The sequence below is a fragment of the Amblyomma mixtum genome, chromosome 2, assembly GCF_055824585.1.
Source record: "Amblyomma mixtum isolate Tamu chromosome 2, ASM5582458v1, whole genome shotgun sequence".
In the NCBI taxonomy this organism is placed as follows: Eukaryota; Metazoa; Arthropoda; class Arachnida; order Ixodida; family Ixodidae; genus Amblyomma; species Amblyomma mixtum.
The window spans coordinates 218,771,059-218,797,106 of NC_143013.1; the positions used below are offsets into that span (position 1 = coordinate 218,771,059).

The 26,048-nt window shown below is 47.4% G+C and overlaps 1 protein-coding gene across 1 annotated transcript in view; it reads right to left on the reverse strand.

The window, feature by feature from the left end:
* Positions 1-403: 403 nt before the first annotated feature.
* Positions 404-26,048, reverse strand: part of LOC149362598 (uncharacterized) — a 45,617-nt gene continuing 19,972 nt past the window's right edge. The window contains exons 6-11 of the mRNA XM_089568341.1: positions 15,671-15,859; positions 15,172-15,255; positions 12,524-12,684; positions 5,036-5,203; positions 3,052-3,114; positions 404-529 (exon numbers count right to left, since the gene is read on the reverse strand). Of these exons, the coding sequence (XP_089424467.1) occupies positions 404-529; positions 3,052-3,114; positions 5,036-5,203; positions 12,524-12,684; positions 15,172-15,255; positions 15,671-15,859 (791 nt within the window). The remainder of the gene's footprint in view (positions 530-3,051; positions 3,115-5,035; positions 5,204-12,523; positions 12,685-15,171; positions 15,256-15,670; positions 15,860-26,048) is intronic.

Here is a 26,048-nt window from a genome sequence, read left to right on the forward strand (position 1 = left end):
AAACTAATACTCTGTTCGCGTCGGCGTGGATTCGAATCCAGCTCGGGGCTCTTTTTGGAACTTTTTCTCGCACATATGACTATGCCTTTCCAAACAAAAATTTCGCCTTCAGTATGGGCGTGATTTCGGCAAGATGTCCGACTGATATTGGCTACAATGAAAAGTAAGATCATTTAATGCTCGCGTCCTTTGCATCATGAGGCCTTCCATCATTCATCTGATGTTCTCAGCATGCATGCTTCTGTCTCCACATGTCATACCCTATAACTGGCCATGGACAGGAATCAATGGTCACAGCGCGTAAAACCAAGGGGCTTGTCGCAGGACTGCAGTCGTGAGTCATAGGTTTGTAGAAAACAAACTGTATCCGTCCCCTGTTTCTGCCAACGCGTAAAATGTTCACTTACAGATTGTGAAATTGAGTGGCGTAGTTGAGAACATCGTCGTACATGATGCGTATTTTCCCTTCGTAGTCACCGTACATGGAGAGGATGTCGTTAAAGGCCGCGATTTGCTCCCTGATAGTATCCTGAAAGCATGAGAAACAATGACAGTCACCAGCCGTCATGGGCGACCAAGACTTTTCTCCGAGTCTACAAGGCAAGGAGGATGGTGTTCTAGTAGCTTTTCAGATCCTTCATTTTATAAAAAAAAAGCCTAAGTGACGTTCGCTTCGACGCACCGCTTCCAATGCACTCAAGTTCAGAGCTTCATCCGCTGGGGTCCGGCTCCAGCTATTCGCACAAGCGAAAGTTGTGCATTCACCCCGGGTCTGCCACTGGCGAACAACACACCGCCTCTTCTCGCCCGAGCAAAGAGTAAGGTAACTGCGGCTCTCGCGTTTCATTCAGACGCGAAGGTCCTCGTGGTTCTGCCTTCTGTCGTGCTGTACAGCGTCCCCAGTTAAACTACCACCGACCAGAATTCTTTGTTTGAGGCGTGGTTTCATGCCTATGACAGCTGCCTAATCTAACTACCAATCTGAATAGCCCCCCCCCCCCCACCCCCCATCTATTTTATAGGCATTAGTACGGCAGCTACAATCCAAGAATGTGGTGGGAAAGATAGCCACGCCATGACAGGGTAAATGACTGAACTATACAAGCAAAACAACTAAAGCGGTCGTTGACTGGAACAAGCTGGAGTTCGTTTTTCTAGTTTTTTTCTGAATTATTTTTCTTAATTGTCGAAATTGTAAACTGTGGGATACACTCTACAGTTTTCAAGACTAAGCTTATTGACTGATTTCTCGCTTACCCCAGAGGAGCCAAGTAATGAAAACTGAAAGAAAGGCAAACCTCGGCTTGCAGTACTCACTGCGCCCATTGAGTCATCTCGCGAAGGCAAGGTGCTCAAGGAGGCTCTGGTTTTTTTGTTTGTTTGTGTTTTGTTTGTTTTTGTTTGTTTTTTTTTTGTTTGTTTGTTTGTTTGTTTGTTTGTTTTTTGTTTGTTTGTTTGTTTGTTTGTTTGTTTGTTTGTTTGTTTGTTTGTTTGTTTGTTTGTTTGTTTGTTTGTTTGTTTGTTTGTTTGTTTGTTTGTTTGTTTGTTTGTTTGTTTGTTTGTTTGTTTGTTTGTTTGTTTGTTTGTTCTGTTTTTCGGCGACAGAACTTGAGGGGCCAAGGCGGTGCCTCTCATCGCGGCACAATAGTTTGTAAACTCACTTCAGGTTAAAATTAAAAGTTTTGGCTGATAATGCCTCAACCACGTTGAAGAGTGCTCTTTACACTTTAGCCTCGTATGCATGAGCCCAACGCTTCTGGGTCGAGTCTGGTCGCGCCAGATGTCGGATTGAGTCAGCCCGACCCGGCCGCATTTATACAGGTATGAACCCGTTTCTGACGGCCCGTGATCGCCGCTGCACCTAGCGTCGGGCAAAGTAACCCCGCACAGACACAATACCAGTGTTGATGGAGGTCAAAAAACCGGCGAATCGTGTTACCTAGTAAAGTGATTAACTGCGTAACCGTACTAACTTATCACAATAGCTATATCGCTATATTAACTTATTCTAATTAACTATATTCGAATAGCTGCCTTTTAGTTTTTACCAACAGGCACCCCACTGCAATGAGAATAACCGGCCGTTAGTAAAAGCTATATCAGTTTTTTGGAATTTTGAAAATGGGATCACCCCCGCCGCTGTGGCTCGACTAATTTGGACCCTTTCTCACGCCATTCAAAACCGCTCGCTATCGGGAAGGCGCAGAGTGATGTCAGTCAAATCGCGATACTCCGTGATGCACATGCAACTTGACATTCTCCGCCCCGCCTGCGCTGGAGCAGGGATAGTATTCTAGTACACTGTAGCGGAGACGTGGCGACGAGCGGGGAGCACTGCAACACGGGAGGGGCTGACATTGTCGCGTGGTACTTGAGTCACGGAGTGTCGCTATTTGATTGACGTCGCTTTACGCCCAGCCGCAAGCCCGCGGTTTTCGAACGACATGAGAAATGGCCCAAATGACGCAAGAGGGGCCGAGCTGAGGGCGGAGGAAAAGATGGACCAAGCACTCCGTTTATTCACCGTCCTTCTCTTCTGCCAACCACTGTCCACACGTGGACCATCACATACATGTCAACCAAGTGTGTACTGTGAATCTGGGTGCTTTTACTGCTGACGTCTTTAGAACATAGAGTGAAGCATGGGGTTGACGCCGAACCAAGGAAACGCTTAACAGCTGAGCAACGACAGCATTATGTGCCAGAACAAGGCCGAACGCATCTCTAAGGTTGAACAAGAAAGGTGTACTAACGCCTCCCTATAAACGCCCAGCCGAAACCGGTTCCATGAAAGCGTTTTCCAGCATGTCTGACCTAACGTAGAACATGCGATGAACCTCCACCTGAAGGGTAGGTCTTCTAGCGTTCTTAAGAGACTTTGTAAAGCGTCATACGTGTCACGTAGCAGGTCGCCAATTTTTTATTCGTTGTTTTCTTACCTGCATTAATTTTTCACCTATCAGTTGTTGTTTCGTGTGTTATCTTGCGCATGGTGATTATTTCTGAACGCCGTAGAAACCAGATACACGAAGTAAAACTCAGTGTACTTACATTTTCGGCGTAGTGTACCTTCGTTGCAATGAAGGGCTCCACTAATTCCGTGCGTATTGATGCCTGTGCGTAATAAAAAAGCGCAACAGGAATAATTGCTCTCTCGTTACAGCTTTAGCTTCATGAACACTGCTTAACGAGAAGACAGGAAATGAACCACAGCGTGCACACGCGTTCTTTTTTCTTTCTCCGTGCACCACGTAATGAAATGAATGTATTCACTGCAGTAGCTCTGCAGCTATGTCGTTCGGCTCTGAGCCCGAGGTCGCGGTAGCGAATCCCGGTCATGGCGGCCGTGTTTTGATGACTGCGAAATGCGAAGACGCCGAAGTTCAGCGCAATGTCAGTACGCGTTAAACAATCCCATATAGTAGAAATGAAGCTGGAACCCTATCCTAAGACGTCCCTTACATCCCATTGGCAGCTTCGAGACGTTATAGACGCCATGCTACCACCGCATAAGTTATATATTGCTATCTGATTTCTGCCATCGGTCCCATAGGAGTCGAAAGTTAAGTTATCGGCAAGCCCGCTGTAACTTTGTGCGACTCAGGGTGCCAATTTCAGCTTCCATTACTGCTGCAGTATTAAGTGATACCCCGAAGTGCAGCCCGAATGTCAGTTCCATCCCCTTTACAAACTCTAAAGTAGTAAGTTGAGCACAATAGAAAACAGTATAGATATTGAACAGATATGTGCCTATGGCAACAAATAAGTTTTTGTGTAGAGAGCGGGCCGTGGTTCAGGCCTCTCTTGAGACTTTCGTCGACGTAAAGGTTACTGACGTTACTGATGGATCAAGTTGAAAAGCCGCTTCTATGACACGCTGACTGGAGCAGAGAGATAAAGGTCTTAATTGCACTGCGCATGCGCGATCACAGATTACGGATCACAACGCAGAGTCCGCCAATGGGTTCTTAGTGACTTGAGAAGTGAGGTTTTGTATGACGTATACACAGAGCCTTGAACTGAACACGGTACAAGCGGCACTGCGAAATCTTAAACTTCATACACAGATGCACTGAAATATGTGTCCTTTTATCACCAATGGGTCCGTCTATCACGGTGTGCATCGGTTCTGCAAGCGATCGTCCCGCAGTCGCCGTTGCGAAAGGAATTTTTACGTGCTAGATGGAGCTAGACTTTGGCAAAAATAACAGGCGCGCAGCGTCTCACCAACTAGAAACAATAGACTTTCCGCACTTTCAAGAACTTCGAACAATATAGAAGGAGGCTTCACAGCTACGTCTTTAACCCTACACTGTTATCAGCAACCTCGTATATTCAGCATTTGCAAGGCGGTGGCGGGATCCTTGTCTTCACTAGAAACGTGTAGCGCTGCGCATGTCATTTATTCCCCCCCCCCCCCCCCCCCGCTGATGTCCGCTCCCCACACAGCTATAAACGTTTCAAAGATGCACAAACTAGCCTCAGTCGTTCATACTTCGCATTCCTTCACACCGCGATGTTGCGAAGATGTGGTGGCGGTGATGTCGGCTCAGGGCAATCATCAACCTTGGGACTCAACGAAAGTTACGCTTACGTGCGTCCTACCGCATCAGCGAACCCGCATCGAACGTTAACGAAACCACATGCCCAGCTATAATCTCTAGTTTTTGAGCAAAACGGTGTCGTCAGGGTGCTTTAGTTTACGCACATGAAGGAGCTCTATGGAGAGCGCACAACGGTACGCCGGTAAGCCAGCGACGCGATCTCTGTACAGGTGCCGTCAGAAGTAAATGGAATGCAGTATTTCTGAAAAAAAAAATTAATCATTGCCCCCCAATTTATGCATCCTTGAATGCATATGTGCAGCCTAATTGTGACTGTGAGAATTACACTGTGCACCAACAAACATGGACCATTATGCTTTAAATTTAAAGAAATTAACATTTTTTGACAAAGTAGCCTTCCATTTACTATTGACGGCGAGTGTACAGTGCAGGACACATGCAGGTGAGGAAAGAGGCTCGGTGTCACGTACCTTCCCAAGAAATTGTTCGGCCTCTGCAAGAGTTAGCGCCACTCCGTCGCTGATTCGCAGCTCCGGACTTACGCCCCGCAACACGTCCTTGATGAAGTCCATCGAGTAGAAGGCGCCTGATCGAGTTGCAGCGAACCCGGGGGGCATGAGCGACGTCTCTCGTCCTAGCTGCGAGTCAGTATTGCAGCCGCAGTTAAAAGGCGAGCAGTCGGTTCTCACAGTGAACTTGGCCCGTCGCAAAAGACTCCGAGCCACTCGGCTTCAGCTCCCGTGAAAGCTGCTCTTGCCAAGAATAACGGAAGAGCAAGCGGTATTCGCTCTACTGTGGTGGCACATGCAGACATTTTGTTTTCACTCTGCTTGAGAAAGCGCTAACTTTCATCTTTCCGCACTTCCGCGCCGAAGAAACGGGGAGGCACCTATTTACATGTCAATAAAAGTGTACCGGTACATGTTTCAGACCAGAAGTCATGACCAGTCTATGGGCCTTGGCTCAGGACAATCCAGGGAAACCACAATACATTGTAACAGTTGTTACACTGAAAAGGAACTGCAGCGGCTGAACGAGGGCACCAGAGAAACGGACCTACACTTCAGCGTCGTCTACTTCTAGCGGCTGCGATCTCTTTCTTCTTCTACTTCCAATCCTCGTGTCACTGCCCCCTCTTCAGGAGCATCGCCCCGATGCGGTGTTACCGTCAGACCGAATAGCGGGGAGAAAAAGTGTTCAAGAGTTACACCACGAGTGTGACATCACGGAATATGACTACATGCAGCCGGAAAGTCACTCGGGGGGTCGCTCGTAGTACGGCTTCATTCGCACCACATGCACAACGTCGCTGCGCTTGCCGTTGTGCGATGAACGAGCTGGCGAGGCTGGCGCAACTTCGTACGTTACGTCGCTGAGGCGGCGGCCAACAAGGTAAGGGCCGAAGTAGCGGCGCAGTAACTTTTTGGACAGCCCGCGGCGACGAACGGGCGTCCAAACCCGCACATAGTCGCCTGGGTTGTAGGTAACGTAGCGGCGTCCAAGGTTGTAGCGGTCAGCATCGATCTGCTGCTGACGGTGAATGCGGTGTCTGGCCAGTTGCCGCGCTTCTTCCGCGCGCTGAACATAGGCGGCGACGTCGACATCAAGTTCACTCTCACTGTCAGGGGGGTCCACGGGTAGCATAGCATCCAGGGGGGTGGTAACCTGTCGACCGAAGACTAATTCGAACGGAGTGAACTGCGTCGTCTCTTGCTGCGCGGTATTATACGCGAATGTTGCGTATGGGAGAATTTCGTCCCATGTCTTGTGCTCGATATCAATATACATGGAAAGCATGTCGGTCAAGGTCCTGTTGAGGCGTTCCACCAAGCCATTTGTCTGTTGTACGTCTATGGCTGGTGTGCGTGACCTTGAGTACAGCCTGAGTGAAGCGGGCCGTAAATGCAGCTACACGGTCAGTAATGATAGCTGCAGGAGTGCCATGACGCAGGACGATGTTGTGGACGAAGAAGTCGGCGACTTCAGCAGCAGTACCATTTGCGAGTGACGTGATCTCAGCGTATCGGGTCAAATAATCTGTCGCGACCGCAATCCACCGTTTTCCTCTGGTCGACTTCGGAAAAGGGCCGAGGAGGTCTATGCCAATTTGCTGAAAAAGGGTCTTTGGTGGTGCTGTGGGCTGCAGAAAGCCGGCTGGCTTCAGAGGAGGAGATTTGCGCCGTTGGCAATCCCGGCATGTTGTTACGTATCTACGCATGGATGGTAGTAAATTGGGCCAGTAATACTTAAGCCGAATCTTTGCCAGTGTGCGACTAACCCCCAAGTGGACGGCAGATGGTTCATCATGACAAGCGCTTAAGATTTCGGAACATAACTGGGATGGCACAACAAGCAGAAACGTTTCCTTGTTGCTGTCAAAGTTGCGCTTGTAGATGACTCCATGCCGCAGAATGAAGGACTGTAGTCCACGGCGAAACACACGAGGTACATGAGAAATAAAACCCTCCAGATACTTAACGAGTGGCGCCAACTCAGAGTCTGCTCGTTGAAGCTGCGCCATACGGCAGATGCTAATGGCACAAAGAATAGGGCAATCTTCGGTGATGTCTTGCGTAGCCGGTTCCACGGGCGCTCGTGATAAACAGTCCGCGTCCTGGTGCTGCCGACCCGATTTATAGACGACCGTAACGTCGTACTCCTGTAAACGGAGGCTCCATCTCGCCAACCGGCTCTTGAATGCTGGCTAACCAGCATAGCGAGGGATGATCGCTGACAACACGAAACGGTCGGCCGTAGATGTAAGGTCGAAACTTACTCAGAGCCCATATGACGGCAAGGCACTCTTTTTCGGTCGTCGAATAGTTCCGTTCCGATCGAGAAAGTGTGCGGCTCGCGTAGGCGATTACTCGCTCTGCGCCGTCCTGCCACTGTACGAGGATCACTCCGAGGCCGACATTGCTGGCGTAAGTGTGGACATCAGTCTCTGCATTCTCGTCAAAATGAGCTAGTATTGGTGGACTTTGAAGGCGGCAGCGGAGTTCCTCGAAGGCTGCGTCTTGGGCACTTCCCCATACGAAGGGTGTGTCATCTCGAGTCAAGGCAGTCAATGGCTCAGCTAGGCGAGACAAATCTTTAACAAAGCGGCGGTAATACGAGCAGAGGCCCAAAAAACGTCGGAGGGCCTTCTTGTCAGTTGGGCGTGGGAAACTGGAGACGGTGGAAGTCTTGTCGGGGTCTGGAAGAACACCTTGTGCGCTGACAACATGTCCTAAGAAACGGAGATCCTCGAAGGCGAAATGGCATTTCTCTGGCTTGATCGTTAGTTGTGCAGACTGGAGAGCTTGAAGGACAATGCGCAATCGCTGCAAGTGTTGTTCGAAGCTAGACGAAAAGATGACCACGTCGTCCAGGTACACAAGGAACGACTGCCACTTCAAACCAGCTAAAACAGTGTCCATCATGCGTTGAAATGTGGCCGGAGCGGAGCAAAGTCCAAACGGGAGCACCTTAAATTCGTACAGACCGTCGGGTGTCACGAAAGCCGTTTTCTCGCGGTCTCGCTCGTCCACCTCGATCTGCCAATATCCGCTTTTCAGACCTAAGGAAGAGAAGAACCTGGCGTCCCGGAGTCGGTCAAGGGCATCATCGATCCTCGGGAGTGGGTATACGTCCTTTTTGGTAACATTATTCAGTTTCCTGTAATCAAAACAGAATAGCAACGTGTTGTCTTTCTTTTTCACCAGGACCACCGGCGACGCCCACGGACTTGTTGACGGCTGTATAACGTCGTCTGCAAGCATTTCATCGACTTGCGTTCTAATAGCTTCGCGCTCTTTAGGCGAAACGCGGTATGGACGCTGACAAACTGGTGGCGTGGCCGAATCGGTGACAATGCGATGCTTGGCTACCGGCGTGCGTCCGACCTTGGAGCTCGCCGCGAAGCAATCTTTAAAATCAAGTAGCAGCGACGACAGAAGGTTCTTCTGATGAGGTGACAACTCCGGGTTGATTTTAACCTTCTGAAGGGCGTTACTTGGTGCGGCATCGTCGTGAAGATTCACCTGTACGGGGCAAAGATTCGGCAACCTATCCACGTCGTCGAGGAAGGCGACGGCCGTTCCCTTGGTGAGGTGCTGAATTTCGTTCGTGAAATTCGTCAGAAAAACTGTTGCACAGCCGTCATTCAGTTCAACAAGACCGCGCGCGATAGCCACACCCTTTTCGAGCAACAGCGAAGGGTGACTGTCCGCAATACCTTCGTAGTCGCGAAACGAATCGTTCCTCACTAACACCGGCACACTGGACCGCGGTGGCAGCATTACGTCGTCTTCGACTATACGCAGAGCGTTGACTCCTGGGCCTTCTGTGTCACTGTGCGCCACGGCTTGCTTCGTCGAAAATGTGACTCGCGCCTCGTGTAGATCGATCACAGCACCGTTTGCCTGTAGAAAGTCGAGGCCCAGGATCAAATCTCTCGAACACTCGCTCAAGACGACGAATTCACCCACGTAGACGAAACCGCGGATGCCGACTCGAACTGTGCACCTTCCGGCCGGGCTAATGAGGTGACCTCCAGCCGTGCGACTGCTAGGGCCCAACCATGGTGTCAAAACTTTGCTCAATTCCTGGGCGAGGGTGTGGCTCATCACTGAATAGTCAGCCCCAGTATCAAGTAAAGCGATGGTGTCAGTTCCGTCAATCGTCACACACAAATCAGAAGTAGCGCGTCGGATGCTGTCGCTACCCTGCCCCGGTGAGGAATCAGCGTATCGGTATATCGGCGGCGGAGGATCTTCAGTTTTCCCGACAGCAGCGGCCTTGCCTCCGGAGACCGCTGGAATTAGTTTTCCCGACGTGGACTGGGAGAACGCCGCTCAGGGTAGCCGGCGTCTCGGCGAGGGCTTGGGGAACGGTAACGCAGCGGAGATGACCTAGGATCGTAGCGACCGTATGTCCCAGGCCTCTGACGGGCCGACAGATGAGCTTCAATTTCGAATGGTCGTTCGCCATTCCGGGGGCAACGGTCGTCGGGCGCGAAAACACGCAGACCCACTCGGCGGTACGGGCAGGCCCTGTAAAGATGTCCCGCCTCACCACAGTGGTAACAAAGGGGCCGCCGGTCCGGTGCACGCCACACATCACACTTCCGTGGCCGCTGATAAGCTGGTCGAGCAGGCACACGGGAAAGACCAGACTGCTGCGCTGCGTGAGTCGTGGTATTCACGTCGTAGCCTGGCGTTGGGGCCCGGCAGAGGATAGATGCATAGGTAGGTCTGACCTCAGTCTGACTTGGGATCTCAGGCAGTTGTTGCTGCTGTGCTGCTAGGCGCACCTCGTCCCGGACGACTTCAGACAGCGATGTAACAGACGGCGCGCTGGAAGGCAGCTGGAGGGCTTGTAATTCCTCCCTGACGATCGACCTGATTAGGTCCCGTAAAACGGCCGCATGACTCCCTAGCGGCATCGAAGAAACAGCGAGCCCAAGCGTGCTTACATCCCGATTGTATTGCCGGGCTCGTTGCAGGAGCGTCGTCTCCATGGTAGACGCTTCCGTGAGGAATTCGGCAACAGTACGCGGTGGACTGCGCACAAACCGGCGAAAAGCTCCTGCTTGACCCCGCGCATGAGGTGGCGAAGCTTCGTCTCCTCCGCCATGGATGGGTCAGCACGCTTGAAGAGGCGCGTCATGTCCTCTACATATATGCGGACGCTTTCGTTAGTCCGCTGGTTACGGGAGCGAAGCGCAGCTTCAGCTTTCTCCCGGCAGTCTGCGTTGGGGAATGTAGCTATGAGATTTTGCCGAAATGTCTCCCAGGTGGACAGGTTGCTTTCGTGGTTCTCGTACCATGTGCTAGCCGAGTCCTCGAGCGCAAAATACACATTATGGAGCTTACGGTCGTCGCTCCAACCGTTGTAGCGGGCGACCCGCTCGAAGGTGTCCAGCCAGTCTTCCGCATCTTCGTACACGTCGCCGTGAAAAGATGGCGGTGTTCGCGGCGTGTGGTAGAGGATGGGCGCCGGGGACCTACTGTCTGTCGCCATTTCCGGTGGGACCGCCGGTCGAGGCTGCGTCTTCCTTGTCGGGTTGGCAAGAGGCCCGAACTCAGATGACTCACCGCGGAGGCGGCGGCTTGGGCGCTGATGGACCGGTGTGAGTTCCGTCGTAGGCGTACGCAGGTCGGGAAGCGTACCCAGCACTGCTTCACCAGATGTGTAACAGTTGTTACACTGAAAAGGAACTGCAGCGGCTGAACGAGGGCACCAGAGAAACGGACCTACACTTAAGCGTCGTCTACTTCTAGCGGCTGCGATCTCTTTCTTCTTCTACTTCCAATCCTCGTGTCAATATAACTCTGTAAACACAAAACACAAACGGAAAACTAATTCCGGTAGGAAGTAAAATCAACTGTGCGTTCCATGAACCACACAAAACGCAGGCAGCATAGAATTGTATGCATAGTTATCGCAACGCGGTAAAATACCGCATAAGACTGAAACCAAACAAGTGTGGTGAAAAACTTTGGAGTACTACCATAGGGCCTTTCTCACAGATAAGCTGCTCTCACCAAAGGTCGCCGAAATGTATTTCACCTGCTTAATGCTCGTTCCTCGTAGTATATACCATTCTTAGTCATTCTATTCAGGGGAGACCTGCCTATGCGGGTTTTAAATAGGCGCCTACTTGGCCAGGGGCGGAGGTGTGGTAAGACAACCGCAGTGTCACCGAACACTCAGGTCCTAGCCCCCCCCTAGACCACAAGAGGCGCACCGTTGTAGTAGGCCGCTGTATCCTCTTCATCCCTCTCCTTAGACTACCAGCCTGAATTGCCCGAGTTCCCCTTGCCCTTCCTGTCCTGACCCCGTACCGATAGCGGCTAACCAAAGTAGTCCCATATAGTGGGTCTTCAAGCCGTAAAGGAACGGCTTTTCTTCTTGGCCCCTTTCACAATGTGTTCGTCATGTTGTGAAGAACAAATAAAATGAATGAATGAATGAATGAATGAATGAATGAATGACGGAGAGAGGCAACGGAGCGACGCACGCACGAGCGGCTGGTCAGCGAGAGGGCTCACTCCGGCAGCACGGAAAGCCTGCATCTACCGAGTGCTTCAGAGAACGTTTTCCAAAATTCTCAAAAATATGCTTTCTGGGCTCAAAAATATGGCTTTTGAGGCATAGTATTACCAGTGTTGGCGGCCACCAGAAAACCGGTGAATTGTCCTAAGTAGTAAGCTGGTTAACTAATTTCTGATAGCTGACTTTTTAACTATCCCAGATAGGCACCTAACTGCAATTAACGATTTGTAGCCGGCCGTTAGTAATAGCGATATCAGTTTTTAGAATTTCGAAAACACGATTAAGCTCGCCGCTGTAGCTCGACAAAATTTTGCTGTATCGTGCCAAAATACATGCGGTTTCGAAACCATGCAGGCAAAGAAACCCCTCTAGGATTCCTCAAACAACCCTTATGTTGAAAGCTTTATCTAAAAAAATTAGTGTTGCAAGTTGTTTTCGTGCATCTTAGTGTCATCAACTGCATGTCCTCATTTTCTCTAACTTCTATTTTGGTTAAGTGATATGTACAAATAAGATTTTTTTTTTTTTGCTACTGTCTTGCAGATTGTACAATGCGTGTCGAGGCCTTCGTCAGTCAAGCCAGCCTTTTGTCTCGGCGCCGCCTTTCCATGGAAACAAAATAAAGAACTGCACTGAATTGAACTGAACCTCTCTACTTTCTCTTTTTAAGGAACATCTCTCTCTCTCTCTCTCTCTCTCTCTCTCTCTCTCTCTCTCTCCATGACGATCTTCTCTGTTTTTTTTTTGTTTTTTTTGTTTTGCTTTTTGCGTGCTTCCGTTGTCGGGAAGCTTTACCGTACCATTCTTTCTGCTCCCAGCACACGAGACGAAACACTCTGCTCGGACATTTTTGAAACTCGCCAGAGCGACGCGGCCCGGTTTACGATGGGGACGATCACAGTGTTTCCAGCGGCGCTTACCACCATTGATTCTGAGCTCCTGTTTTCCTTCCTCCACGGGAAGGCGCTAGTAAAGATGTGATGGAAGACGGGAATCATCTTGTAGGCCTCCACGATGGCCGCCGTGAAATTGAGTCGGCGACTCGCGAGGTATTCGGTCAGGTTGTAGGGCAGGGGGGCCGCTGAAACAGGAAAGCGGGGCATAAACGATGTGAGCATGCCTGCCCGCACCGCACATGGGAACGAAACTTTCAGGAAAGAAAGTGAACAAGTGCAAAGAGCTTTGCACACTTTTCGTTACAGTGGCCCAACCACCTTACCTCCAACTGCACATCTTCTGAATCAATTAAGGCTGCTCATGTAAGCAAGTTGGTAACGATTCATGGTTTAGAAGCGCGGAGGTACACAGCAACACGGAGAGCAAACAGAAAAAAATGCACAAAAACAGCTGTTGTTTTTCTGTTGGTTTAGTTTATGGGGATTTAACGACCCAAAGCGACTCAGGGTAAGAGGGACGCCGTAGTTAAGGGCTCCAGAAATTTCGACCACCTGGGGTTCTTTAAAGTGCACTGACATCGCACAGCACACGGGCCTCTAGAATTTCGCCTCCATAGAAATTCGACCGCCGCGACCTGGATCGAAACCGCGTCTTTCGGGTCAGCAGGCGAGCGCCATAACCATTGAGCCACCGTGGCGGCTGTTGTTTTTGTGTGTTTTTCGAGTTGTTATGCCTTTCGGCGCTGTTAAACCATGAATCAGTACCAACTGCCCAAACCGCATCTTTAATTAACGTAATTCCTAGCACCGCGGACTCTCTTCTGTGTAGAAAGCTTGAAGTCCTGATATCATCCTGTCCCTCAACGCCGCGCCTGTTTGCAAGGCCAGTGTGCTTTCTTGGCATGTGAGGTATGCGCGTTGCCTACCTGCCGTTCAAAAGGTGTGCGGTTTCTTGTGGCCATTAAGAAAACTGACCGGAAAAGTATGCAAGATCGTGAAATATAAATTATAGCGACAAGCATGGCTGTTCAAAGACGATCATTACGAGTGGCGTGCTTCAGGACCAGTCGGCAGCGAGATTTCTCGAATTGGGGTCTGACGACGGAACGTAACCTCTGGAAAACGGTACGTCCCACTTTGTATAGAGACGGAAGGAGGACGTCATTGAGCCGGGAAAGGTTGTAATTTTGGGCGACTGTGAAGTGCCGTAAGGAGACCTGTGAACGCTTAGGATGGGACCTAAGTTTGCCGACGAGCAGTGTTTGAAGCCGGCTGAAGCACTTGCCAAAAAACGTTTACAGGCTTGCACAAAGCTAAAGCTTTTCGCAGTGCATCTCGGAATGCGTCGGTCTCCTCGAAAGCACGAATAAAACAACAAAACATCTGTAGCATGAGCAAGCCGGCGTAATTCGGAGCACCCAGCGGCCTCAGACTCATGGTTTTTGGTAAGAAAAGGAGCTTCGTGGTCCTTCCTGCGTGACGATTTGAATAAAATGTAGCCAAAGCCATAAAAAAATAACCCTGTGTCATTCGAAGCAAGCAAAGTCAATGCAAGTGCTTTTCGTCTTCTGAAAGAAAATAACCCAACCTGCAACTTGTGTTCTGCGCGTTGTCGTGTCTTCCCGCGCTTTTAGACCACGGCTCTAAACCGATGAAAGCGCTCACTCCGAGACCCGAAGGGCAATGCCGAAGTACGCACTTCGCGTAATGCTTGAGCCGCCTTGAACTGCTCCGGCGAATTCTGTCAGACTGAAAGCAGTCCGCCGAAGCCTATATAAAATGTCACTCAAGGTCAGGTGCTTCTGACAGAGCCAAGCAAAATGTGAAAACTGGCGATTCGCCTGCACATTTGCGACTATTCTTCGTGAGTGTCACACAGCGCAATTTATGGCCCTGGAACGGCGGGAAAGCCAGGGTATAATTGATCTGCAAGCTTCCGTACATGCCACACCATGAACTCGCATGAAAAGCGATGCAGGGAAAGGCCGATGGGTCGCAATGCTGCGGCGACACTGACAAAGCCTCGAAAGACAAAAAAAATTTGCACGCGATCTGCCCGGCTAAGCGTGGAATATCGTGCAGTAGCACTATATACGGTGAGAACTTAAGGTCTTTGCGTGCTAAAGACATTTGATCTCAATGCCCTTACCCGGAAAGTATTTACCATGAAGGCATTCACCCTAAAGGCCTTTACCACAAAAGTCTTTGACCTAAAGGCCTTTACGCTGAAGGCAATTATCTTGACGGTTTTCACCCAGGTAAAGGTCTGACAGGTTGCCTACAACCCGGCGGTTAGGTAGGTTGCCTGCTATGAAGCAGGCTTCAGACACGCTACTATCACGATGGAAAGAAACGCGTACAGCGCGGCGCCTACGTGCTCCGCTGTTCGATTTTTTTTTTTTTTTGCGCTTTTACCTGGGTGGTATGAAGACTTCAGAGTCACCCTAGAATGAGTCACGGACAATTCCGGCGTGTCTCTGCTTCCACCGAAGTAAAAGCGTTTTTAAAAGAAATGCTAACAGCGGAGCGCCTAGGCTCCGCTCTGTTCGCGTTTCTTTCCATCGTGATAGTACGTATGCCCGAGATCGGAATACGCGCTTGTGCTACCCCACGATAAAAAAGGAGCACACTAACAGGTACTACATGCGCGTCGAGTGAGATGGTCTACTTACGGGCTGCGTCGCCGGTAATGCAACGTTCGTACAGAGGCGACGTCAGTTCCCACAGGTCCTCGGCCACAAACTTCCGGTCCCACACTGAAAGTGGAAGTTGAATGCTGGCTGTCTATATCATACTCCAATAACGCTTCTACACACTCACAGTAAAAAAAGCTTGTGACGCAAGATAGTCCTACTGGCCAAAAAACAAAAGGCGACATAACGGTGCTCGTATACGCTCAAAATCAGTTCATGCCAAGGGCAAAAGCCACGTGCTGAACAGATCCCCAACAAACCAAGAACTAAGATTCCGGCAAGCCGAGAACCGATCTTGCTATGCGACGCTTAAGGAATAGCCTTGTGTGTTCACAGTTACGCGCACGGATCACCGAATACCATTGAATAAATAAAATACCATTGAATTGGATAAAACTATGCAGCGTTCAGATAGACTCGCGCTTCGGACGGAGAAAAAAAAATGCATCGAGGAAGCAGGGGCGAGAGGTGCACTGACCGGGCCCATCCGAGACGTTCCGCCGGTAGATGCCGTCGAGAACCTTGGTGAAGCGCGCGTAGTCCATGCCCGGCCTGGACCACTTGAGGTGGTCGATGTTTGCCTCTTTCTCGTAGCCCTCGCACACGTACTCGAGCAGCTCGTTGCACGGGTCCCGGCTGAAGTTCACGAACGAGACCACCTCGCGTGCTGCGGTCGTCCGAGCCGAGCAGTCAGTTGTGCATTTATGTACAACAGGGTCGGCCAAAAATTCCCAGGCGACAGGGTCTACTTTCGGGCGCTATAGTCGGCAGTTAGGAGACCCCCGAAGTCTAAAATCTCTGTAGAGAATAGGAGAAGTATCATTCTTCCCTCTAAAAACCTTGATAGCTTTATTGCCATTATAAGTGACAGAATATGACGCTTAAAAGCAGAGCGCATGCCTGGGGACTTTTGACCGACCATTTACCTCTTTGATCGAAAGTCCTGAATCCACCCGGTATACTTCACTTTGCCCAATCACGGCACTCGTGAAGCTCGAAAAATCTGGAGGAGTGAGGACCACGGTTTCCCTACTCTTCTGGAGATGCGAAACTTCGGGCGGGCCATGGCTGCCTACGAGGCCTCGAATCTTTTGACAGGTCCTGCACCGTGTTGTCGTCTATGACGCGTGCAGTCGTCGATGAGTAGCACGTCACAATGCAAGGGAGTGGTCTTCCAAAGAGTGTAAGCCAATGACTCCAGGGGTCGTATTCTATAAGCCGTCCATTTTCCAGTGTCCTTTTCGAACACTGTCACTGGTCACTCAGGTATACCCGCCGCTTTCAAGCGCCAAGGGGGAAGCGAGCCGGGGTTGACGACCAGCCCCGACCATTGGCTGCTATATGCAGCCAGTGGTGAAGTCCGGTCGCCAACCACCCAATGGCATGGTCGCTTTCTACAGACGCTTGAAAGCCGCAGCTATATCTGACGGACCAAAGGCAGAGGACCAAGTGGATGTGAAATGGACATGAAATGGACGTGAAATGGAGAACAACAGCTTATAGAATACGGTCCCAGGATATGCCCAAAAATATAAGCGTAGCTTGAATGCATTTTCTCAGCGCATATCGACGAAACGCAACACAAAGTAAGCTACACGCTAAGAACGAATGCGTATTCTGCGTGTGTCCATTACTCTGCCCTGCACTGTAAAAAATAAAACACCTCTAAAGGAGTTTCCAGGTGTCTATAACTCGCACCCTTGCACCCGGCCCAGAAGGGTGTTTTGTGATTTCAATACACCTTTAACGTGGGGTGTTTCATGAAAGAACCAACCCGAAAATGATACAACTTGACCCAAAGGTGTTGAGGTGTATCACACGCTATTACCACCGAGCCACAGGAGTTTTATGCTTCTTACACCCCTACACCCTTCAGGAAAAAGCATGCAATGGGTTCATAATTTGTTCCCACTTTTATTACTTTTCTTAAGCGTTCTTTAAATTTACCATTATAATGCCTACGTATTGCAATATACCTGTATTACTGGAGCTCTTCATAGCAGTAAACAGGCTGTATGCACCTAAGAAAAACGTTTGACAAAACTCACAAAACTGCAGAAATGTTGAATGTTTTTATTAGAACAAAACACATCCATAAAACAATGCACAAGAAGCTTCTCCAATGAATTCCTCACTGCCATCCAAAGAACTTAAAATTTTAAGGTACAACAGCCCCATACCTGCTGTTATTGGGTTTATGGTGCTGCAAGAATAAGGTTCCATTGCACTTACTCTACCTCCTAATTTTTCAGAGCAAACAGAATGAAAAATTCATGCCTGTGCAGCCTTCTATACCAGCCTGAAGAAGGCTTGGACTGTGACGCTAACTACCAGGAAAAACCAAAAAAGCAAACTTAAGGCAGCTTATGCTGAACACCCATATTCCTGACATTATGGCAGTTGTGGAGTGAGCCGCAGTGGTAAGCCTGCTGAGTAGTCATCCTCCCTCGATGAACAGGTTCTCAGTCACTTCAGGATTGTCTTCGGTGAACAGCATACATGGTGTGAGTCTGCATTTCAGACAAAAACAGTAAAATATTTCATATCAGTTTACACTGCTCAATGGTCCTTATAAATGCCAACATATTGCTCACTAACAATGTGTTTTATAATGCATGCTAACGCTAACAGAAAGAAGAAAATCTGTCCAAGTGGCAAGCAGGCGCCAGCTGTTATTTTTTTAACCATTCCAAAGAATCCACTGTGGTTTAGAAAAAAATAGCTCTAAACGGCATTATATAAACAATGTTTTAGCTAAAAAGCTAGATGTTATGAAATGGAATGAAGGTGGTCAGGCCATGCAATTAATTCTGCACGAACTGCTACAAGCTAGTGCAAACCACTGGCCTGCCTGGCGGGTAAACTGATTATAAAAGGCACAAAACACCATGACAACAAAGGCGAAAACAGAGCACTTCAAAATGCTTTACAATAAACCGAACGACAAGTAATGTGCAACATTCACTGTAACAGAAAGCACAGTATCTGATCAAAGTCAGCAATACGACCCCTTCTATGAGAGTGGTCGGCTGCAACTAACGCAAAGCATGCATTCATTATTACACCAAGCAAGTGACATCTTGAAAGGCAGGCAACAGTGCTAAGTTAACATATCTCCCATGTCCGCAGCCAGTAAACTCAAAAATCCATCAAGAAAAATTTGCACAAGGCCACTAAACTACTACAAGAAAAGGAGCTCGGCCAGTTGGTGTATGAATCTTTGCAAAACCACGCAGGATAACAGGACACAGACAAGACAGCTGCAGCGATAACTTCGGAATTCATTGTTTAGTTTGCAATGAATACAGGAACCATCATCCAAAATACAAAGAAGGAAAGTCATGGAATCGTCATTTTGTCAAATCTGTCGTGATTATTTATCCAGGTAGTTGATTTCTTTTTCGTTAAAGTTAGTGATCATGTGCTTAAACAGGTTGAACAATTCTTATGTACTATGCACGTCTCTTACATTTCCTCAGAATTTTACATTGTCGAAAGTGTGATATACACTCACAGTCCGATACGTGTCTTGGTAGCTTGCTACCATATCCTTTCTCAGTATTCCGACATGTTGCATTAGATAAATGTTAACATGCTGGCCTTATTTCCCAACACAGGACGCTTCGCGTGACGGAGGGATCTTGTAAACTATAGTTTACCACTGTCGCATGCCATGAATTTGTCTCTGTGCTTCGTCTTATGCTGGGCTGTTTTTGAAGCACCTTTGCTAGGAGCATTGCATACTACGTTCAGCTACTTTCTGTGAAAAAGCAAATGAAGTCACTGCAAAGAACTTCCACAAGCTGCAAACGAACGTCAAGCCAACAACTTGACCAAACTAGGGCTGGTTGTGAAAAAGAGTTAGGGCCTATGCCTGAATGCCTTCTTTATGGCAACAACGCAATGATAACTGGCCTTTCAGAGTAATTGTCTTTGAACAACGATCGTGGCAGCAACCCTTAGGGCAGTATCTGCAAGAATTGCTCTCCTTGCTCACCGTGGAAGACCTTTTCCTGGTAAAGAAGCCAGAAGTGTCCGCATTCCTCTTGAACAGCCGTCTAGAAGGAGTGTCTTCTCATTGTCATCAAGGACTAACATTACACGCTGCCACATACCACCTTGTTTGAGACGGTAAGAGAAGGCATTGATTCAATGGGAGCAGCACGATTCCAGAACCAATGCAGAATTAATGCTGATAGATTCCTCGAGCTGCTAACCATCTATTATTTTAGTTTAATGACCTGCACACACAGTGGCAAGGAGTATGCACCAGTTCCTGCGTTGCACTAATTCTCATTGTCCTGCTAGCCTGTCAAGATAGCCAACTATTAAAAAGCTTTGCATGACACCAATTTGATAATGACCTTCGAATTCTTGGACGACTTCCAAGTAATCCACAAGCTTCATAAACAAGGGCAACACAACGGCATTGTTCACATATTCAAGACCTTCTCCGAAGTCCTTGCTGGAGGTACAGCTTCTCGATCTATGGCTGCACATCAGAGAGGCCCATATGTGCTGGTGTTATGTTCCACAGTCGAAAAAAAGACTGTTGCTACTGGCACACTAAAAAATGTCTCAAACAGATTGTGTACTGAGTGTCGGCAGGAAAGCGTTGAGGCCCAACTAACATAGTTACCTGAAGCTAGTTTCCCGGATGACCTCGTCTGCACCCTTCGCTTGAAGATAATGAAAGAAATTTGCTGATCCACCCCAACGAGGCTTCAGAAAGAAGAATGGAAGTTAGCTGTGACGGCATATGTGCATGGTATCAGCCACGCGCAAGAGAAAGTGGTCAGGCGAGCTGGTGTGAACTTACTAAACAAGGTGCCTAAGTCACTGTCGCATGCTGCGGATTTGACAGCCTTCTTTTATACCAGGCTGTCTTTGAAGCACCCTAGCTGGGCGTGTTGCATACTAAGTTCACACCAGCCTGCCTGACCACTTTCTTTAGTGCGTGGCTGATACCATGCACCTATGACCTTAATCACCGTGTTTCCCACTACCCTACTGGCTTCCACGTACTCCTCTGGCTCCCTGCACACCATGTGGGCCTGGGTGAGAAGCTGCTGCCTCGTTGCGTGGTTCCTTACCGCGTCTTCTCTTCAGGCAACTGAGCAATGTGACCTATGCAATCACATGCCTGCACTCCCGCACTCTTCTCCCGGCCCCCTCCACAAAGCTCGTGCACATCACCTGTCTTAAGCCCTACCATTCACACCACCTTAGGGCGCCCAGGGGCTGTGCTTCCTTCCGCGAGGCGGAGGGGGTAGTGCTACAGTGCAAGTCGCAAGGCGAAAAGGACGTTGTTTTGACACTGGGCAGTTGATGACATCAGAGACGCTGCAGCTAGTGCTCGGGGTGACTTGGTTTGGGGTGCCTTCTGAGTGCAACCTGTCGCGCCTGCTGCTGAGCTAAACCACATAATAATATGCTATGGCAGCTACGTTCCGCTCTTTCTGAAGCCTTTTAGAGGTAGATAGGCAAATTTCTTTAAACTGAAGCCAAGGCTGCAGATGAGGTCATCTGGGAAATCAGCTTCAGGTAGCCATGTCAGGTGGGCCTCAAGGCATTCTTGCTGACGGTCAATACACGAGCTATTTAGGATATTTTGCAGTGCGCCAGTAGCAACAGCCTTTTTTTCGACCCTGGGAAGTAACGCCAACACATATGGGTCTCTACAAAGTACAGCCATAGATCGGGAAGCTGTACCACCAGTGGCATTTCTTTGGTCAGCTCAAAGTTAGCAAGAACTTCGGAGAAGGTCTTGAAGATGTCAACAATGACTTTGTGTTACCCTTGGTAATGAAGCTTGTGGATTACTAAGAAGTCGTCCACAAATCGGAAGGTCGTTATCAAACTGGTGCTATGCACAGCTTTTTAATAGTTGGCTATTTTGACTGGCTAGCAGCACAATGAGAATTAGTGCAACGCTGGAACTGGTGCATACTCCCTGCCACTGTATGCACACATCATTAAACTTTACATAGGTAGAACGGAAGTAGATGGTTAGCAACTCGAGGAATCTATTTGCATTAATTCTGCACAGGTTCTGGAATTGTACTGCTCCCATTGAATTAATACCTTCTCTTATCGTCTCAAACAAGGCAGCATTTAGCAGCGTGCAATGTAAGTCCTTGATCAGAATGAGATGACAATTCTTCTGTACAGCTGTTCGAGAGGAATGGGGACACTTCTGGCTTCTTTACCAGGAAGAGGTCTCCCACGGTGAACAAGGAGAGCAATTCTTACTGCCCTAAGGGTTGCTGCCTTGATCCTTGTTCAGCGACAATTACTCCGAAAGGTCAGTTATTGTTGCGTGTTTTTGCAATAGCGAAGGCATTCAGGCATAGGCCATCACTTTTCTTCATAGCCAGCACTAATTTGGACAAGTTGTTGGCTTGACACAAGTTTTCAGGTTTTGTTCTTCACTGTTTGGCGCTTGGCCTTCTTTTGCAGCTTGCGGAAGTTCTTTGCGATGGATTCATTTGCTTTTTTGCAGAAAGTAGCTGAACGTAGTATGCAACGCGCCCAGCAAAGGTGCTTCAAAAACAGCCCAACAGAAGATGAAGCACCGAAACAAATTCACAGCATGCGACTGTGGCTTAGTTTACGAGATCCCTCTCTCATGCGGAGCGTCGTATGTTGGGAAATAAGGTCAGCGAGTCAACATTTGTCTAATAGAACAAGTCGGCAATACTGAGACAGGATGTAGTAGCAAATTAGCAAGACATGTGCCGAACTGTGAGTGCACTCCACACTTTCGATGATGTAAAATTCTTAGGAAATATAATTAACAGCTCATGCCGAGATATAAGAGATGTGCATGACACATAAGAATTGTTTAACCTATGGAAGCACATCATCACTAACACCAACGAAAAAAGCAATTGACTATCTGGATAAATAATCCCGACAGATGTGACCAAATGATGATTCCATGACTTCCCTTCTTTTGTATTTTGGATGATATTTCCTGTATTTATAGTGAGCAAAGCAATAAATTCCTCAATTGTTAGTCAGCGCAGTACCTGTGTCTTCCTGTCAGTGCCCTGTTACCCTGCACGCTGCTTTGCCTAGACTAATATACTATCACACATTAAGAGATGAAGTCTACATCTGGAAAAAGACCACAAGGGGTTCCAAGCTGTTTCCTTTCTGGTTCGCGTTCCCTTTCTTGGAGGCATACATGCACTATGTAGTGAACAAAAGTACAAAGTAGATAAATAGAATTGATCATCTTGCAAATATCACTACTGTAAAATGGTGTTAAGAAATGGCCACATTCATCCTTAGGACAGATCTGCATTTCATCTGTCACTACATATGAAACATGAAACTACCAAGCAGCCAGGTGAATGAATACATTTTTCCCAGAAATTTACCGAAGGTACACACAGTGATACCATTCCAGTGGTTCAGTTGAGTATGCTGCTCAGGAGCAGCAATATTCATATGGGGTGAACGCTAGCAGCATAAAATATTGGCAACGCAATACAAGTTTGCATACAAGATGCGAAATAAATGGCATGATATGGAACCATTCCAATTATGCAAGCAGAAAAAATTGCATTCAACCTACACTGCAATATTAATCGAGCTACAAAAATATTATAAAGGCTTCTTCAAATCAGCGCACAGTTGGCATTTATATGCCATTGGGTCATTCCATGCCAATGTTCCAGGCTTAGCACTGAATCTTCGATTTCTTTAAAAAAATTCATGGCTTATGGCATTACTTAGGCAAACATTATCCCAGCTTGTTCTAGGCGGAGTAATTTTTTCCCGTCGTGGCCGCCATCTCATGTTTGAAAGTGATAGCCAAACGTAACCTTGCAAAAAAATTTGTAAAAAGGAACATTCTTACGCAGGACTATGAAGTTTCTGTTATATAAATTAAAGGTATTACATATGCAATGCAGTAAATTGAACTTATTTTGTTTTAAATAAAACAGGTAATAAGTACAAAATATAAAAATTTGAAATCTTTTATCAAATTTTATGTTCTGACAGTAGTTATTCTATTTTCTAAGCTGTCGAGAAGGCAAAGGCGATAAAAATGTTTGAGAGAGCAAAACACGTAAGGCAAGCCAGCGAAAGCATTCTAAAGTCGAGAAAATTTGCTTTTTGTGACATATTCAGTAGTCTACTACATAATGAGGTGATCTTAATTAAATTATGAAAGATAGAAAGTTAAACAATACTATTTAATGGCATTTATTTGTAGCTCTTTTTTGTTTTAAGCGAGAAAACAATCTTAAAAGTTGAGTCCCTGCGTTCAACATCGACACTGCTCAGTGCTTCCTTTTCACTCCAGCACACTTTGCCACCAGCTGTAAATTACACAAAACCAGCACTCCGCTGCCCGAATACAATGGTGTGCTGGTCTTCGATGCCACCAGCTTCAGTAATAAAGAAACCTGCTGAAGGATAGATTTACAAAAATTAAAAATGAAGTGGCCACATGGCAGGACGGCTCTCGTTCCTCGACACAAACAGTACTCAGCCGGGAAGCACTTTAACGGCATTGGTGGAAGTGTGAGGCCCCCTGCAGCAACAGAAAGCATTCAGAGGCCATAGAAAGGTCGAATACTGATCCTCTATAAGCTGTTTACATGGGCGGAGAAAACCATTAAGAGTGTCGTAGCCCTCTGGGTGCTCCAACAAATGATTCAAGAAAATAAAGGTGAACTGACTAGGCAGTTTACAAAAGTGCTACCATTAAAAGGAATACGCATTTTTCACCACATCAAGCCTTTATCTTTCTCTCAATGGTGCATGCTGGACTTAAGTCATGCTCAAGTTTGAACTGACAAAATTTGAGCGAATATGCCAGCAGACTTCTCAAAACCAAAATATGAGGAGCATCCACATAGAGCACCGTGCAGCAAAGCTTTGTGTCTTCTTGATGCCGGCTCTAGCATGCACCGCAGTGTCGAGCAAGAAGCCAGCAATGCTGGGGTTGAAGGTAGAGACTCAAATTGCGAAATTATTTTCTCGCCTAAAACGAAAATTGCTCCAATTAAAATTTTAGAAATGTCACAGCCATTAGAAAGTAAATGAGGCCAACCGCACTGTGCAACTGGTGGCTGAATATGCCTCAAAAATAGAATTTTTTTCAGCTGACTGACGTGCCTCGCGTTTTTTTCATCCATGAAACACTTTTATTCCATCCTTTGCCTTTTGGATAACCCAGAAAAATGGTTTAAATGACTTATGAGAACATAAATTGGATAAAAAATATCAATTTCCAATATTTTTGTACCTTCTTTCATGTTTTATACATGAGTCCAATTTATTGGATATGAAAGCACATCCTTTATTTACATGAAAAAGTTTCAGTCATGCGTAAAGCGTTTATTTTTAACATGTTTTTTGCAAGACTTAGCTTTGCTATTGCTTGTAAACATAGGATGGTGGCCACGACATGAAACTTCTTTTTCTCTGCCAAGAACATGCTGGAAAAATCTTTGTCATGGTAATAAAATAAGCCATGATTTTTTGTTTCTTTAAGAAATCAAGTGCAGTCGAGTGCAAAAGTCTGGATAAGGTGGCGTGGAATCACCTTATTCAGTATTGCACAGCAACAAAATAGACAGCCTACTTATCACCAGGCATATAGCAGCTTCCATATAGGTCAATATATTGGCTGGACTTTAAGAGGCTTCTGTAACACTAGAAAAATTACAATTGCAAGTTACAAAGACGACACCAATCTGAATCTTTACATTGTACAGATGTATAACCCTGACACTGAGAACTCCCACTCCCCTACTTCGATGGTGGCATTGTTCCTGCCAGTCTACCTAATATAGTCCCTGCAATATCATAATGAGTCGAGCATTTTGCCTTCTGTAGACGTGAGCAGCAAAGGAGACTTAATGCTGGTGATAACAAACATAAGCATCCGAAGAGTTTGGTAAGCTTGCAAAATTTAAGCTTGTTCGGTTCCAAAAAGATGCAATAGCAATCTGAATGGTCATTCATTCAAACCATGCGAATGCAATTGGTAAAATGGCTTCACAATGTAAAAAGTTACTTTCTTGAACAAGTCGGTACATGTTCGTCAGCATGAAGGGCATAGCATGGCAGTAATGGGATGAAAGAACTAGACAGACTTCGGCGCGCTGACTGACGATCTAAAGATCGCCACAAAATAAACAAGTGAAAAAAGGGCACAACCAACATTTTTTTTGCAACAGTTTGCCTGCTTGCAAAACATGTGGCACTGCATTAAAGATTGTCTGCAAAGGGCAAAAATGCTGGCGAATAAAAACAAAAAAAAGTGTTTAAAAATGTAGAAAAACCATTACTCTGCCGTCTAAACTGCTGAGGTAGCCTAGTTCTTTGCATGTGAGCACAACAGTAGGTTTGCTGATGCATTTGTCTTGCTCCTGACGGATCAAACGCATCAACAAATCTCCCGCGTGTGCTGGTCCTTATGTAAGTGTACAGTATGGTTGGCTGAAAGCACAGGCGCAGTTTACACACGACTGCCAATATATGACCATATTGCTTTCGGGAGGTGGTTTTAAGGAGCTCTTGTGTTCACTCAGACAGTCGTTTAGGCATCTCCTGTTTGACTGATACAGCCCGTTCCGCGGGATAGCTCACTTCTGTGCGCCACATTTTTGGGGCACTTGTACATAAGAGAATTCTTGGTTCTTTTCGCATTCTGCAGGTGCCAACCCTTCACAGTTGACACTCTTGCAGAGACGTTGCAATTTGATTCGAGCTGAGAATACTACTCGCGCACCGGCCCTAGCTCCTATTCTTTTCAAGTTGTGAGACACGTGTGAGACGAGATTGTTGTTGATGCGTTTGATCCATCAGGAGCAAGACAAGTGTGTCAGCAA